The sequence below is a fragment of the Ananas comosus genome, linkage group 10, assembly GCF_001540865.1.
Source record: "Ananas comosus cultivar F153 linkage group 10, ASM154086v1, whole genome shotgun sequence".
In the NCBI taxonomy this organism is placed as follows: domain Eukaryota; kingdom Viridiplantae; phylum Streptophyta; class Magnoliopsida; order Poales; family Bromeliaceae; genus Ananas; species Ananas comosus.
The window spans coordinates 11,199,944-11,215,373 of NC_033630.1; the positions used below are offsets into that span (position 1 = coordinate 11,199,944).

A 15,430-nucleotide genomic window follows, 5' to 3' on the forward strand; every position below is an offset into this window, starting at 1 on the left:
GCACAAGATCTGCGCACCAGGGCCCCGCCCCCATGCTTACGCGCACCCAACTTGGGGACCGCGCAACGTGACCGCGTTGCAGATGATTGTGGGCCCCGCACGTGATTTCGCTCGCAAATAATCGAGCTTTTGTAAAAGAGCGGTGATTACGGCGGCCACGTCAGCATTCGGGGTTTTATGGGGACCGAGAAGTGTACTCGGCTTTTGGACCCTCAGTCCCGCGGATATAAAGCTCCTTCCCCTTCCCCGTTCCATACCCCGCGTTTCTCTCTCTCTCTCTCTCTGTCTCTCTCTCTCTCTTCGTCTCCTCCGATCGGAAGCGTAGGGAGGAGGATGGGGAAGAAACCCTAGGTGGTGATCCCTGGCCATGAGATTTCTGTGGTGGCGCTTGTAGGTTTGGGATCATCCGATGGATCCGTGCGGCGTCGGCGGAGCGGTCGCCGTGTTCGTACTCGTCCTATCGATCGCCCTCTCCGAGGCGGCCGTGCCGACGCTTCTCGGCCGAGGAGAAGGGATCGGCGGGAAGGGCATCGGATTAGGTCGGTTTCCCATTCGCCTTTCCCGATCCTTTTCCCCAACACTTCCTTGCTCTCCAAGTACCCGTTATTGATCCAAGAAAGAAAAAGCTTCGTGAAAATAGTAGTAAAGGGTGTTTTTGATTGATTATATCTATTTTTGATCGATTTAGAAGGAGAGGAGTTGAGTCCATGGGCGAAGGGGCTGCTGAAGCTAACCTCCGGGGCGCCGGGGCCGGAGGCGATGGCTCCCGATGGGAGATTTCCCCTGATTTTGGCGTCGAAGAGGACGAGGAGGCCCGATGCACTCAACAGCTTCAAGCTTTACGAAGGAGGTTGGAACATCACCAACAAGCATTACTGGGCGGTATGTTCTCTGATTCTTTAGTTTCATTGGTGTTTAATTGCCTTGTATTAGTAGTATTACATTTAAAGTTTGCTAGTTGATGCAAAAGATCCTTTTTTTCTTGTTGGTGTTATTATTTCTGGTGTTACTATTTCTGGTAAATTAATGATTAATGCTGAATTAGTTGGGGTTCATAGGTTTTGAATCATTTTGCTGATTTCGTGCTAGAACTCACTTTGTAATGGACACTCTTTCATGAACTGATTCCTCAAGAATTATGTACCTAAGAATGAATGATATCTTACTTTATATGTGATTACTGTATTTGTTTTCTAATGATTTTTTTTTAAAATTTTTTTAAGTTGGAAACACTCTTTACTATTTTAATTTGGTACATACTTGTATGGTCATATATTTCTTCACAGGTTAAGCAGTTTACTTCGCACAAAGTTTAGCTAATGTCAGCATTATTGAAGTTGTGACTGGTTTGTGCTTGTTGTTGAGTACCCATAAGCTTTTGATCCGATTGCTTAGTACAATCTTCTATTGGAGATTTCTTCTTCTTCTTCTTCTTCTTCTTTTTCTTCTTCTTCACCAAAATTGTCAAATAGTACTGTGAGTTGTGAATTGCTTATGATATTCCCCTTTGAGCTTCTTAAAGGAGTCTGTGTTACTAGTATATTTTAGCATGGGACTTTAATTTTCCACTTACGAGGCTGTTTTATTGATCTGAACATTTGAAGACGATTTTAACCTGCCAGTGCACAACTACTTTAGTATACAATATTGTTGACAAGTTCTATCAGACAAAGGTTGCTTGAAGTATTATTAATTTTTGGCGCACGACTCGAGAAGACTCAATTATTGATGACATCAGACAATCCTAGTATTTTGTTATAGAATACTATAGAAGATACAAGATAGTGTAAGCACAAGAAATACACTAATTGATTGGAGAGTTATTGGAAGATCTGCCTATGCAAATTTGAATGACTCATGGAAGTGAGTCAAATAAATTGCTGTGTGATCTACTGCATATAACCACTAATGGGCACAAGAAGGATTAATGAATTTCTTTGGTAAGGGTAAACAAGTGTTTACACTCTGTTAGTTGACTGGCATACTGGTGTTAAGTTGTGAGCGTGATGTTATCGGTGGATTATGGAATTTGCTCCAGTATAAAACCACGACGGGGGAGCGGCATCTTTATGAGTTTTTGAAAGCTCGTGCACTATTTGAATCTTTGATTCTGAATGGATTTATATAAGCATAGTTTCTTACAACTTGTCAGAACTTAGGACATTTGGTTCTTCTGGAGTGTCACTCTTTTCAATTGACATTAGTTGGTTCTTCTGAAGTGTCACTCTTTTCAATTGGGCACCGCCTTTATGAAAATAATCTAGATTGCACTGATTATAGGCTTTTGAGCTGAATCTTGTTTTATTGGACTGATGGTATGATATAGATAATAATGGTATTTCTTAAAAGTTGAGGAAAGTGATTTTAACCTTATTTAAACTTTAGAGAGCACAAATTAAATGTTTTAATATTTTTGAGTGACAATTTCCTTGATAATGCTAAGATGCGTTCAAGTTTAAAACCTTTTTCAGCTCAGACAAGTCAGAGCAATTGCAAGTTGAACTACTTTAGTATTTAGAAAAAAAAGGTTGGATGAATTTCTTTTACAACATTAACATGTAAATGCTTCTTGAGGGAAAAAAAATGCCAATTTCAACTGGACGACTAGCTCATTCAAAATTCTGCCTTCTTATGTGTTTACACTTTACATGATAGTTTGCTCATTTGATGTCTACAATCTTTCTTTAGATCCACTTCTAAAGTTTCAATCATGTAATGATTTCTTGTTGTCGTGATGAACGATAGCATGGTCACTAGATGCACTGCTGGAGAAATATCAATCCAAGTGCATGTTTATTGCTCATCTTTATATAATCTATCTTGTAACTTTGAATTAAATCTAACTGCCAATTCATTTGTAGGTATTGCATACCACTCATTCCTTTCTGGACTCTCTCTAGTTTGTTAATAATGGATTTCTTGTATTGGGTAGCTTGGTACTTTGGCTGGATGTTACTAGCAGTCTTTGCTCTGCGATGAAATGTTACTTTCTTGCTCATTAATGTAGAATTCTTGCAGTCTGTTGCATTCACTGGAGCTCCTGGAGTTGTATTGGCGGCGCTATGGTTTGTTTCCTTTGGCGTTGCTTTATTTGCTCATTTCTGCTGCACACGGAGAAGGGGCAAAGAGAAAGAAGGCTGTTTCTATACAGAACATATTAGTTTGGTCTTGCTGCTGATCTTCACGTGTGCTGCATCGTAATACCCTGAAAACCATGAATTGGATCTCCATGCTTATTGAAGTATCTTTTACTTTTTTAGATATTTATTTTGCAAGGGGTTATTGTCTAGCATCCATCACTAGCCGTTCACTTAAAAGAGTTTTGGTGCTAAAAACATGCATTCAGTATGATATTGATGTTGAAAGCTATTTTATGGTGGCCGACATGCAAAATATATAAATTAAGGCTAAAATCACCCAATTGAACTATATTTTGCACATAAACGCAAAAATAAAAAGTGCATTAACCCCCACTTATTTATTCAGTAATTGCATTCAGGAGGGTTGGCGATGACAGAACTTTCCAAAGGACCAATTGGTTGTAGAATGCAAGTTCTGAGAGCAGCGGCAAATCTAAAAATTTTCTCTTATGGGGTCAATATATAAGATAAAATATACAAAAAAAGGTGAACTTGTCATTAGTATTGTATAAAAAAAAGAGTGAGCTAGTCATTAGTATTCTTTCTGCCTACGGTTTTTTTATTAGAATCTTTTTTACTTTTTGCTACTACAAAGAAGAAAAGGGAGTTAGTGGGTCATCAGACCCGCCATAGCATTTTTGTCTAATACGAAAATTTTGTTGGACCCCACTTGGGGTCAACTTGGACTCCAAAGTGGGGTCAAGTTATACAGAAAAAGAAAGCCCATATATCAAAGGGAGAGTAAACTATCGAACATCGGAAAAAGCTCTTGTTTTCTACCCTACTTTTTTCAGTAGAACAAAATCACAATGAGGCTATATGCCTCATTTAGTTGAGGCCAGTAATGTGTATTTATGTCATATTTATTATTCCCCTTACAGGATTGGATGCATTCTTCTTTCCATAGGGCAGGGTGAATTCCACAATGAAGCATTGAATACCTTAGATTATGTTGTCAACCAATCAGATTTCACCGTCCAAATTCTGATGAATGTCACAGACTTTTTGTTCTTTGCAAAGACGATAAATGTGGAGGCTGTCCATCTCCCATTAGATGTTCAGGATCAAATTGACAAATTAAGTGGAGACTTAAATGATGCAGCAAGTGCATTATCGGAGAAAACAAATGAAAATGCTATCAGAATCAGACGAGCTGTTGGTGATGTGTATGCATCAATATCTCTATATCTTTGTGCCATGTATTTGATAGTTTAGCTTGGAATAGCATTAGTAGAATTATGAGTTTCAAAATTGTCCTATGACAGGCGGTACACATTGATAGCGGTAGCCTCATTGATGCTTGTGCTTGCCTTAGTTGGTTTTGGTATGTTCTGTAAATTCTCTCTACAATCTGGTCTTTTTCCTAGTACTAACAATGAGGCTCACTATTTTTCTATTTTATGCAGTATTAGCAATACTTCGTTTCAAGCATACAATTTACATGTGAGGGCCCGATCCAGTTGTTAGGCTTTAACTTAGCTTTTTCATTGGCAATCCATTTTGTCATTTTTTTGAAATCATTGAGAGTGCGTTCTCATGGTTGGCTTTCAGATTCGCAGTCAGTGGCTGGCTACTCGTGGCAATTACTTTTGTTCTTTTTGGGATTTTTGTTATCATTGAAAGGTGAGTACTTTTATCATCACCTCATTGCCATTACATTTTTCTTAGGTGTGTATTTTGTATGTGTTATGTATTAAATCATAGTATATATGGTAGAAAATGCAATTATATTTTGCACTTCACAGATTTCTCATAGAAACAATTCTATAATAATGAGAGTTTTTGATCTTTTGCTGAGATTAGATTTCTCAACCTTTTGTTAGCTACTTAAATACTTCCCCACTAAAGTTGCCTTACAGAGTGATAAGCTTACAGAGGTAACTACATTGTTGTTAAAGAGTCAGTTTGAGTTTGGTTTAATTGCCTTCTTGTTATCTAGGATACTTTTGGGTGTAGACACAAAAGTAACGGTGTAATTAAATAAACTAATTGCAGTAAAGGATAGAATTCCTTGCTTGAAAATCAAGGTGTTGATCTTGACTAGATGTTAAAATATTTTCTTACAAAAATTCAACTTCATAACCTTTGAAAGAACAAGAACCTTATATCAGCCATAAAATTGTCAACTACGACTCTACGAGACTACTTAATGCTTAAATCATGAATTTTGGTTCCTTGAAACTTAAACTGTTGTACTAATATGAAGTGAATAATGAATTTATCTTTTTGACTTGCTCGGCCACTTGCTTTTTTGGAGGTCATACAATTTTTTACCTTTTTGTAGCCAATGTTTTAGTCCTTAAATATTTCGAAATCTTATATTGACTCTGTTGGATCTGTAAATCAGCCGAGCTCGCAAAAGTATTATATTCATTACAAACTTCTAGTTATACCTTGGTTTGGAAAAAGAATCTTTTGAAATTTAATTATAAACTTCAGTAAAATTGCCATGGCTAAAATGGAAAAACTTCTGTCGAACTTCTTATTTGCGTTGTTTTACAGATTTATATATTGGTATATATAATCAAGTAGTAGATTTACTCTCTACTTCAAAAACTAAAAGGGAGGGAAAATCACGTGTTATAAGCGTTACTTTTATCTCTTGTAAACATGCTTTAAGCACTCTATTTACCAGTATAAGTGTAAATGGCCTTGTTAGCATAGAATAGCGTTCGATGCATCTTATATTTCAATCTTAACTTTCATATCTGAGGGTAATTGGTCTTTGTTCTATGTGGTAGTGCCGCGGCCGATACTTGTACAGCCATGGATGAATGGGTGAGGTATCCTCATGCAGAGACAGCTCTCAGTAGCATTCTACCTTGTGTTGATGAGAGGACAACCAACCAGACACTCTACCAAAGTAAAGAAGTGGTTCGCCAGCTTGTGAACATAGTTAACACAGCAATATATAGTACCACATCAAACTCTTCGTCTCATTTCAATCAGTCTGGTCCTCCGGTGCCGTATCTCTGCTCTCCCTACGATTCTCAGCTAAATGACCGGCCATGTGAACCTTGGGAGGTTTCTATTACCAATGCATCAGTGGTATGGTAAACTATCAAATTAGATGAATGTTGATTATTAGTCGACTGTGACTTTAATGATTTTTTAGGCACTATGGTTTGAGGATTAAGGGGAGATAATTTAAATTTTGCCATTTTTTTGCAAATCTAGAAAAAGAAAAAAAAAACTTTAGTGATAGTTATTTTCAGATGACTTTGGAGTTACTATTCTTACCCGTGACCCCATAATGTGCCATTTCTCATGCTGGTGCTGTGATAATTCAGTTTATTTGTGATCATTATAGCTGTTGCTGTGATAATTCAGTTTTTTCCTATAGTCAAAGTTAAAATGCAGGGATTGCCTTTTTCTCTGTTATCCTTGGATGGCTGGTGCCCTCAAATTCAAAAGAAAAGGAGAGGAAAGAAAAGAAAGTTGTTTTTGCATAGTATCCAACCAAATGTGTCTTCTAAGAATATTGCAATTGGTTCACTGGTTGCAAGGAGCCTTGTTGATTTAGTAGTTGAAAGTTTCTCACTATAACTGCTTGTTAGTCTAGGTGGCCTGCTTCGTCGTCACTCTGTGTTTTTCTACAATTTTTTTTTCCTTCTACATTTGACCTTTTCAGGGACAACATGATACCTAGGATATGCATCGTGTAATACTGTTTGAGAACAAAGTTACTAAAAATCAGTTGAGATAGCTTCTACTGTTTCATCCGATGCCATCTTGGTGCATCAGTAGGAGTGACGGTCTTCCTAGTATAGACCTAGCGATACTTGAGAGGGATAAGCTAACAAGAGACAAAGTAATACGAAAAAAATATAGTAACATTTAATTTAATGAGAAGTTATTCTCAAATCATTATTCAATGGAGGAATAGGTTTTGTACACGTGTAATAAAGACTTGCTTCTTACGCTGCTATTCTTCGTCAATCTATATTCTTGGGAGGGATATCGTATTGATAGATAATTTGAAAATCTATGTAATATTTGTGCTTTATCTGATAGCTATTTGATGTTTGAATTCTCAGGTATGGCAGAACTACACATGCAGAGTCTCCGACTCAGGCTCGTGCACCACTGCGGGTCAGATCACACCCGACACATACAGCCAGCTGGAGACGGCAGCGAACGTGAGCTACGCCCTCTACCACTACGCGCCGCTCCTACTCAACCTCCAGGATTGCAAGTTTGTCCGGGACACCTTCAGTTCCCTCACCACCCGGTACTGCCCCCGCCTCGACCTTGACCTCCGCCTCGTCTGCACGGGATTGGCTTTAATAGCCGTCGGAGTTTTGCTCTGTCTAATCTTGTGGATCTTTGTCTATGCAAACCGCCCCCAAAGGGAGGAAGTGTTTGTGCGGTCGTCTTCGTCCGGAGCAAGCAGGATTGCTCCAGTCACAGCATCTCCATAAAAAAGAGGTGAAAAATCCTTCTAAATAAGTATTAGATATATGTACACATGCTAAATATGGTAGGCTAGTTAGTCTCTTCGGCAAACTAAGAAGAGAAATCCCGAAAATGGGGCGAAGCGCCGTTATTCGGTAGTGGTAAAGTATATGTAGTTGTTGCAGGTTCAAGAATATTTGGGCCTGGGCCTTACTAAATCAAATGAGCTAATGAGATGAGTTCCTTATGTCTAGTGCCATCTTTTTAGGTCAAGTTTCAACTATGTCCTCAACTTTTTAACAAATAGTTTGCACAACAGAGTAATCTCACAATTTACCTGAATTATGGATAGTAATACCCAAAGTAATTGCTGCGGATGCATTTTCATCACTAACAATTAAAGAAAGGAGTCCAATATGTAGTTATTTGTTGCTAAGTTCGGCATGTTTGGTCCTGCTGTAGGATATAGTAACAACGTGAGTAAAACCTCATTTCCACTTTCTGCTGCAGTGGAAACTCCAGATTTTTCTTATTTGCTAATATTTTGCTTGAAGCAGTAGTAGAAGCGAAAAAGTACTGCTTGAACCTGCTGTTGTCTGAGTGAGGAAGCAGCAGTTGCTGCTCCAGATGTAGTGGCGGTGCTGTACGATATAGTACTGTTTGAGTAGAGCCGCTCTTGCTGCTCCGAACCTCATTTCTTTTTTCTGCTGTATCAGAACGACCATTATTGTTGAAAGCAGAAGTAGAAGCAGAGCCAAACAAACCCTTTGACATCGTGCTAGGTCTTAAGAAATTTGGGCGAGGCACGTGGCGGCCTCTATCAGTAGTGGTCCTCACTGTAGGAACAGTATACTACTATTATTATGATCTATTCTTTTTTTTTTTTCGCCTTTTCTTCTCGCTTGCATTGGAAGATTCATGTTGAAAAAGTGTTGGTCCACCATTTTTATTGAGCTGCTTTAATTAGTGGTGTTACCTCTGGGTTTGATGCATAAATCCTGGGACTCGGGGTTAAAGTTGAAACCGAGTACAATGATTCCTTGTTGCTATTATTGCGTTGTGGCCTCAAGGATTTGTTTTAAAGTGGATTCATTTTTGTGTGTTGGGTAATGTTATTTTGGCCTTTTTTGGCCTATTGTGGATGGGGTAAAGTTAAAAGTTAAATAGTTAGTCCTCTACTTTTATTTTAGCTGCAAATGTGGTCCTCACACCATTTTTTTTCATTTTTAATGCTAAATCATTTAAGATTAAAGTATTTGGAGACCCCCACAACTATAGGCGATTTCGAAATAGACCTCGCAACTATTTTTGTTCCGGGGGAATATTTTTTCTTTTCTTTTTTTTTTTTTTGAATTTGAGTTTTTATATCTAGCTAAGTTAAAATATTTATTAAAGTTATTAAATCTGTTGAATTTATCATTAAAATTTAATAAAAAATTTTAATTCAATTGGCTAAAATCACTAAGTTCAAAAAATGCAGGGAAGAAGTAATCCAATGGTAAGTTTTTCTGTGCAAGAATTTTCTTGTGCCATTGAAACCAAGATGTTTAATTTTCTCTTTGAAAGGTTTTGTATTTGCAATTCGGCAGTGTGCTGTCTCATATGTCTCATCTATCAAATATTACGAACTTCTTGAGTAGAAAGAGATGTTAAACCAGATGTTTATGCATCCAAACAAGATCGAGAAGTCAAGGAGGTGCTGATTAAAAAAATCGTGGGCTATTTTAGAATGGACTATAGTTGAGGGAGTCTCCATACATTTTCACCAGTCACTCATAAAGTTTCTTTACTTTACATGTTTTTTGCCCTTTGTAGTCTTAGGCTGCTTCAGAACGTCTTAGATGATGCTAAAAGACTAAAAAGTGAAGGATACAAAGCATACTTAGAACACAAATTTTAACTAATTTCTTAAGCTTATGGATTGAAATATACACTTAGAAGTTCCAAGTTCTCCACTGTTTTTTTGCCTGACTTAGGCTTTGTTTGGGATTGCGGGAAGATTGCGTTAGCTGCGATGAGAAAGTACGATGGGAAAATACTCTGTTTATTTCTGTACGTAATATTGTGTTCCGTATATTGTGATGAGTCGGTTATGATATATTTTCTGCGGTCCCATCGGAGAACGCAGAAGCATATCCCTATATACTTTTTTTCTAACTCCATTTTATTTAACAGCGTTAGATAAACCCCAATATCAAACTAAGCCTTACTCCGTTTTCCGCTCGTGGTCGAAAAAGCATCAACTCACGTACTTCCATATAGAGCTACTTTACGTTGCGCACAAGCGCCTCGAATACGAGCACGTTTTAGCCTCAATAAAGCTTTTGCAGAAGTGTTGTTCAATAAGAGTAATTTTCATTTGCTAACGAAGTAGAGGTTCCAATATGCTTTTGGACGTCACTATCTTATTTCAACTTTCTGTGCTGATTTTTCATTTCAGCTTTGACTTTCAGCATCACGGCAGGTCCCGAAAATTCTTTAGGATTGTTTGCTGGAGCAGAGAAGTTTCATGCTATAGTAAAACTCCTCCTGCTTCTCGGAGCGGAGAAGTTACTCAAACTTAGTATTGCGGGTGCTCGAGGTGGTTAGGGAATTGATGGGCTCCATTAGTGAAAAATTTTCAATCATTTTCATTCGCTAAAGAAGTAGAGATTCCAATGTGCTTTTGGACGTCGCTATCTTATTTCGACTTTTTGTGTTGCTTTTTCATTTCAGCTTTGACTTTCAGCATCACGACAGGTCTCGAAAATTCTTTAGTACTGTTTATTGGAGCAGAGAAGTTTCATGCTATAGTAAAACTCCTCTTATTTTCTTAAGCAGAGAAGTTACTCAAACTTAGTATTGCGGGTGCACGGGATGGTTAGTGAATTGATGGGCTCCATTAGTGAAAAATTTTCAATCATTTTCATTCGCTAGAGAAGTAAAGATTCCAATGTGCTTTTGGATGCCACTATCTTATTTCGACTTCCTGTGCAGCTTTTTCATTTCAGTTTTGACTTTCAGCATCATGGCAGGTCTTGAAAATTCTTTAGTACTGTTTATTAGAGTAAAGAAGTTTTATGCTATAGTAAAACTCATGCTTCTCATAGTAGAGAAGTTACTCAAACTTAGTATTGTGGCTGCTCGGGGTGGTTAGTGAATTGATGGGCTCCATTAGTGGAAAATTTTCAATCATTTAATGAAAAAGCATGACTTCATAATCAGAAAGAAAGGGTGTGGACCATCAGGCAATCAATCAAAAAAGAGTTGGTAGTGCTAAGATCACCAAATTTTCAGTACTCCACCTAATATTGGGACAAATTATAAGCTTGTTTTTTTTCTTTTTTTGATAAGTAACTATCCTAATAATGCAATAGGTGAATAAAAAATAGGGGAAAGAACATAGGTTTGAATGCCCTATTATTGAGAAATAAATGCCTGCACCAGGTGCATAACTGCATCTTAGACACCACACCTCTAAAGCACCGAGTTAGATTTCGTCTGGCTCCGCTCAAAAGACCAACATATTTTGGTTATCTATTTCTTGTAAATCAGATAATGATTCTTTATCCATCGTTGATTATTGAAACCATCTGATGTCTTAAAGATTGGTTCTCAAATCTTGTGATTTTTTGTATGTACATTGGCCCTTTCAAAATGGTGTACATTGCATTTATTAATTATATTAGATTTGGATTTAAGATGTTGATCATTAAAAATTAGGTGGTGCATGAGATATAAGGATACACTAGGCGTGGACAATAATTTCTCCCCATTATTAGTTTGACCTATATGGGGTGCCCTAAGACTAGGTGTGTTTCATAGTTTCTAGCCTTTTTTTTTTAACAAAAAAACTAAAGCACTATGAAGTGAGTTAGGTTGCATGTATATAGGATCATTAATCACCTATTAGGTTGTATGTAGGATCATTAATAATTACTATCATTATTAGATATATTATAAATGGATGGTCACATTTAATCATAAAAACAAAGGGAAAACTTTGGGTTATAATATTTGGATTTCAAAAAGAATTAATTGATGGATTATTTTTCATACTATTTGAAAATATTTTATTTGAGACATAGTGTGACCCATCCAAACTTGAAGGAGACTTTTAACTAATGCATGTTTAGGAATGTCAAAAATGCACACAAGCTCAACTCTACTACTTGACTATAGTGGTTGGCACCATGATATTGGACTTGTTTGGCTTTGCTTTACAATAAAACACCGCATTTAGGTCGATTTTTTCACCAAGCATGGAAGCAAAACATAGATTAGAGTAGGTAAAGCTAGATGGCCTAGCTAGCTAGTTCAGAGAAGCAAAGCCCGTGCGATTCTGCTAGAGCTTCTACAGATGTGTTGCTTTGACACCCTACTTTTCGGAAGGTCATCAATCATAGAATTACTCGTCTCTTAACCTTTGGGTCTAACCACTGCCTAAAATTATTATATCCTGGTTAAAAGGTTTAGTCCTACTATACCTTATATATAGAACTATTCAAAATCCTCTGGTGTCACATTATTCTCCCTCTCTTTTAAGCCTCGACGTCTTCGTTAGGCGTAAGTATACTCATAAACACTAGACGATGTGAGACTTGTTTCGCTAGTCACCTATGACAGTCGTTAGCTGGGGAGCTGTCCTTTGCCCGTTGTATGAACCTAAATTAAATGAGACGCATCTCATATTTTCAGCTGGTGATTGGCTCCAATATCAATTGTAACGCCTCATTTTTTTAGAAGGGTCACTCATCTTAGAACTATTCTAGCCCTAACAATGCATGCTTAACTTCTAAGCCTTTTAGGTCTAACTACCTTCCAAATTGTTATAGCTAGGTTAAGAGATTTAGTCCTATTATACTTTATATATAGAATTATTTTAAATTTTGAGATGTCACAACTACTTAAATAGATTTACTTACATTTATAGATTTTCGTATTAAAATACTTTTGACAGCTCTATACTAGAGACCAAAGTCGTAATAGAAGCTTCAAAAATGGAATTGCTTCTTTTGGAGCCCAAATGCTTTTATCAGCTTTCTGTCATAATAAAAGTTCTTGTTTTTCTTTTTTTGGTTCGTCAAACGCTAGACTGCTACTTCTTTTAATAGCCACTCCAAACAAACTGTTTATTAATCACGGGGCATAAATAAATTATGATTTAATTGTCACACTACGAAAGATATTTTTAGCAAAACATCGACTGTGGCATATATAATTAATAAAAGTTGCCTATCATAAAAAAATTGCCTATCAAAACATCAATTAATGGACTACTTTGCAACTGCTTAATTGTACTTTAATCATATTTTGTTTACATAACCAACCCCCAATTTGACCAACAATTCATTTTATTTGTTTTTTGCAGGAATTTGGACAGTGTTGATAGAGAGAGAGATTTGACACATGATTATTGTCTTAGTAATTTATTAGAATTTATATCTAGAAAAATTTTAAAAAAACCATTTTCGATACGTGATTATTGTCTTAATGTGGAAATCTAATGCCAGATCCATTAAATCAAAAGGAAGTTCTCAAATTAAAAAAAGTCACAATTAAGAGGAGAATAATTATAAAAAATTGAACTTAAAGGACACACACACAAAAAAAAGGTGACTATAGTTTAATTAAATGATCTTTTGGTGGATTTTGGATAAAGAAATTTGCATAATTTCCCTTGTACTAGTCAAAGAAGTTATTGGAATTTATTGCTAGAAAATAAGAGCAATTTGGTACATGATTATTATATATTGTCTCAATGTGGAAAATCTAATGCCAAATCCATTGAATGAGAAACAAGTTAATTCTCAAATGAAAAAAGTGACAATTAATAGAAGAATAATAAATATAAATTGAAGTTGAAGTACACAAAAATATGAACTATAGTTCAAAGGATATATTGATAGGTTAGTTGTTCTTGCAAAATCTACTTTTTTAGAGGTCGCATAATCGTCTACAGAAGCGAAGGTGCGACGCTACGAAGAGGAAGATCTATTGCTCACCACTAATTTCCGATCATCAATTGGGTAACGGTTCTATTTTAATAAGAAGAGAGAATAATAAGAAAAGTTAATTAAATCGCGAAAAATAGTTTAGAACTTAGATTTATGATAAGGTGAGATAAGAAATAAGAAAAAACAAAATGGTAAAACTACTTGCCAAATTTAACAAATAAATATGTTTGAATATGTAAGGGATAGCCAAAACCTTTAATAGTCAAATCTCAAGAGATCAATTGATTCCAATAATTGACACTACAACAGAATTAGATTATAGGGACACATGTTTGGGACACTTTTGAGAAAGTGTCCCATTTATGCTAAAATTTAAAAAAACATCTACTAATGCCTAAATATAAAGCCCAATCCAACAAAAAATAAAAGATTACTCTACTCAACCCACCACACCCAGTCCATTTGGCTCGATTACGAACTGAAAAGAAAAAAAAAAGAAAAATCAATTACCATATTTTCTTCTCTCTTCACTCAATCCACTGAAATTCTAGACGAAGAGCCTTTCCTGTCGTCCTCCTCCGCCACCGCAGCGAACGAGATAGAGTTTCGGCGGTTGTTAAATGCTTAAATAAGTGTTGGTAAATTAGCAACACTTTTTTAGGTTATAGTGACACTCATTAACTGTCACTATATAGCTAGCGACCCCACATATAGCAACACTTTTTAAAAGTGTCGGTAATTTTAGCTAGCAGTACTTTTTTGACATGTACCTACATTTAAAAGTGTCGCTATAGACCGTTTTTGTTGTAGTGTGAAAAGAGGAGTGACCATATGTATTACTCTAGTGATTTATTGATATATTAGATAAAAACAAATTATTAATCTCCAAATAAATGTTTTAATTTTCTTGAGAATGAAATCTAAAAACCACCCAATTGTTTTATTCAAGTTTTTTTTTTCCCATTTTTGTGGTCCATATATTGAATGGTGCCCTAATTTTTTTTCGATATTATATGTCTTTATCAAAGCTATCCAATCAACAAGAAGAAGATCTTAATTGGATGTTTCAATTTCCTTATAATGTTATGTTATGGCAACAAAGTCTAATATGATGTGAACACTTTTAGCTCCTTAAATTGTGAGACATGTCAAAATGTCATCTATCAACTAGGTGGTAGGTTTTTCCATCAACAGGTAATCACCAAGTGTTATTAGGGTAGATAAAATAGTGGGGCTACATGTCCCTAACAAGGGGCCAAAATTATGAGAAATTATTTCCTCGCCGCCCACTAAAATTCTACGCACTACAACAGAATTAGGTTATAGAGACACATGTTTGGGACACTTTTGAGTAAGTGTCTCATTTATGCTAAAACTTAAAAAAGCATCTAGTTATGTCTAAATATAAAGCCCAATCCAACCAAAAATAAAAGATTACTCTACTCAACCCACCACACCCAGTCCATTGGACCGATTACAAACAGAAAAGAAAAAAAAAAAAATCAATTACCATCTTTTCTTCTCTCTTCACTCAATCCACTGAAATTCTAGACGAAGAGCCTTTCCTGTCGTCCTCCTCCGCCACCGCAGCCAACGAGATAGAGTTTCGGCGGTTGCTAAATGCTTAAATAAGTGTTGGTAAATTAGCAGCACTCTTTTAGATTATAGCGACACACTTTAACTGTCACTATATACCTAGCAACCCCACATATAGCAACACTTTTTAAAAGTGTTGGTAATTTTAGCTAGCAGTACTTTTTTGACATGTACCTACATTTAAAAGTGTCGCTATAAACCGTTTTTGTTGTAGTGACGATAGAGGCCTCCAAATCAAAATTTAATTTAATAAATATATTCCGCGATACTTAGAAAGTTAAGATGTCGAAAATTATAAAATTCAGATATTACTTTCTTGCAAATCAAATAATGATCACTTTTTTCACTATTAAATTGCAGGAA

General features: G+C 36.2%; 1 protein-coding gene across 6 annotated transcripts; it reads left to right on the forward strand.

Moving 5' to 3' along the window:
• LOC109716312 lies at window positions 252-12,904 on the forward strand. 6 transcript variants are annotated; one of them, XM_020241673.1, is made up of 10 exons: window positions 252-539; window positions 689-882; window positions 3,019-3,197; window positions 4,022-4,306; window positions 4,406-4,464; window positions 4,547-4,583; window positions 4,692-4,763; window positions 5,882-6,188; window positions 7,178-7,568; window positions 12,886-12,904. In XM_020241673.1, exons 1-9 carry the CDS (start codon window positions 410-412, stop codon window positions 7,559-7,561), a joined length of 1,647 nt encoding a protein of 548 aa, XP_020097262.1. In that variant the 5' UTR covers window positions 252-409; the 3' UTR covers window positions 7,562-7,568; window positions 12,886-12,904. The 6 variants fall into 6 exon arrangements, with proteins under 6 accessions (XP_020097262.1, XP_020097259.1, XP_020097260.1 ...); XM_020241670.1 differs by lacking the exon at window positions 12,886-12,904 and adding an exon at window positions 9,976-10,369; XM_020241671.1 differs by lacking the exon at window positions 12,886-12,904 and adding an exon at window positions 8,252-8,701.

Bases quoted from the DNA above. Each gene is read 5' to 3' on its own strand.
- LOC109716312 (XM_020241673.1), top strand. From the start codon at position 410: ATGGATCCGTGCGGCGTCGGCGGAGCGGTCGCCGTGTTCGTACTCGTC. The intron at 883-3,018 runs GTATGTTCTCTG...GAATTCTTGCAG, and splicing joins CCAACAAGCATTACTGGGCG to TCTGTTGCATTCACTGGAGC. The intron at 4,465-4,546 runs GTATGTTCTGTA...TATTTTATGCAG, and splicing joins GCTTGCCTTAGTTGGTTTTG to TATTAGCAATACTTCGTTTC.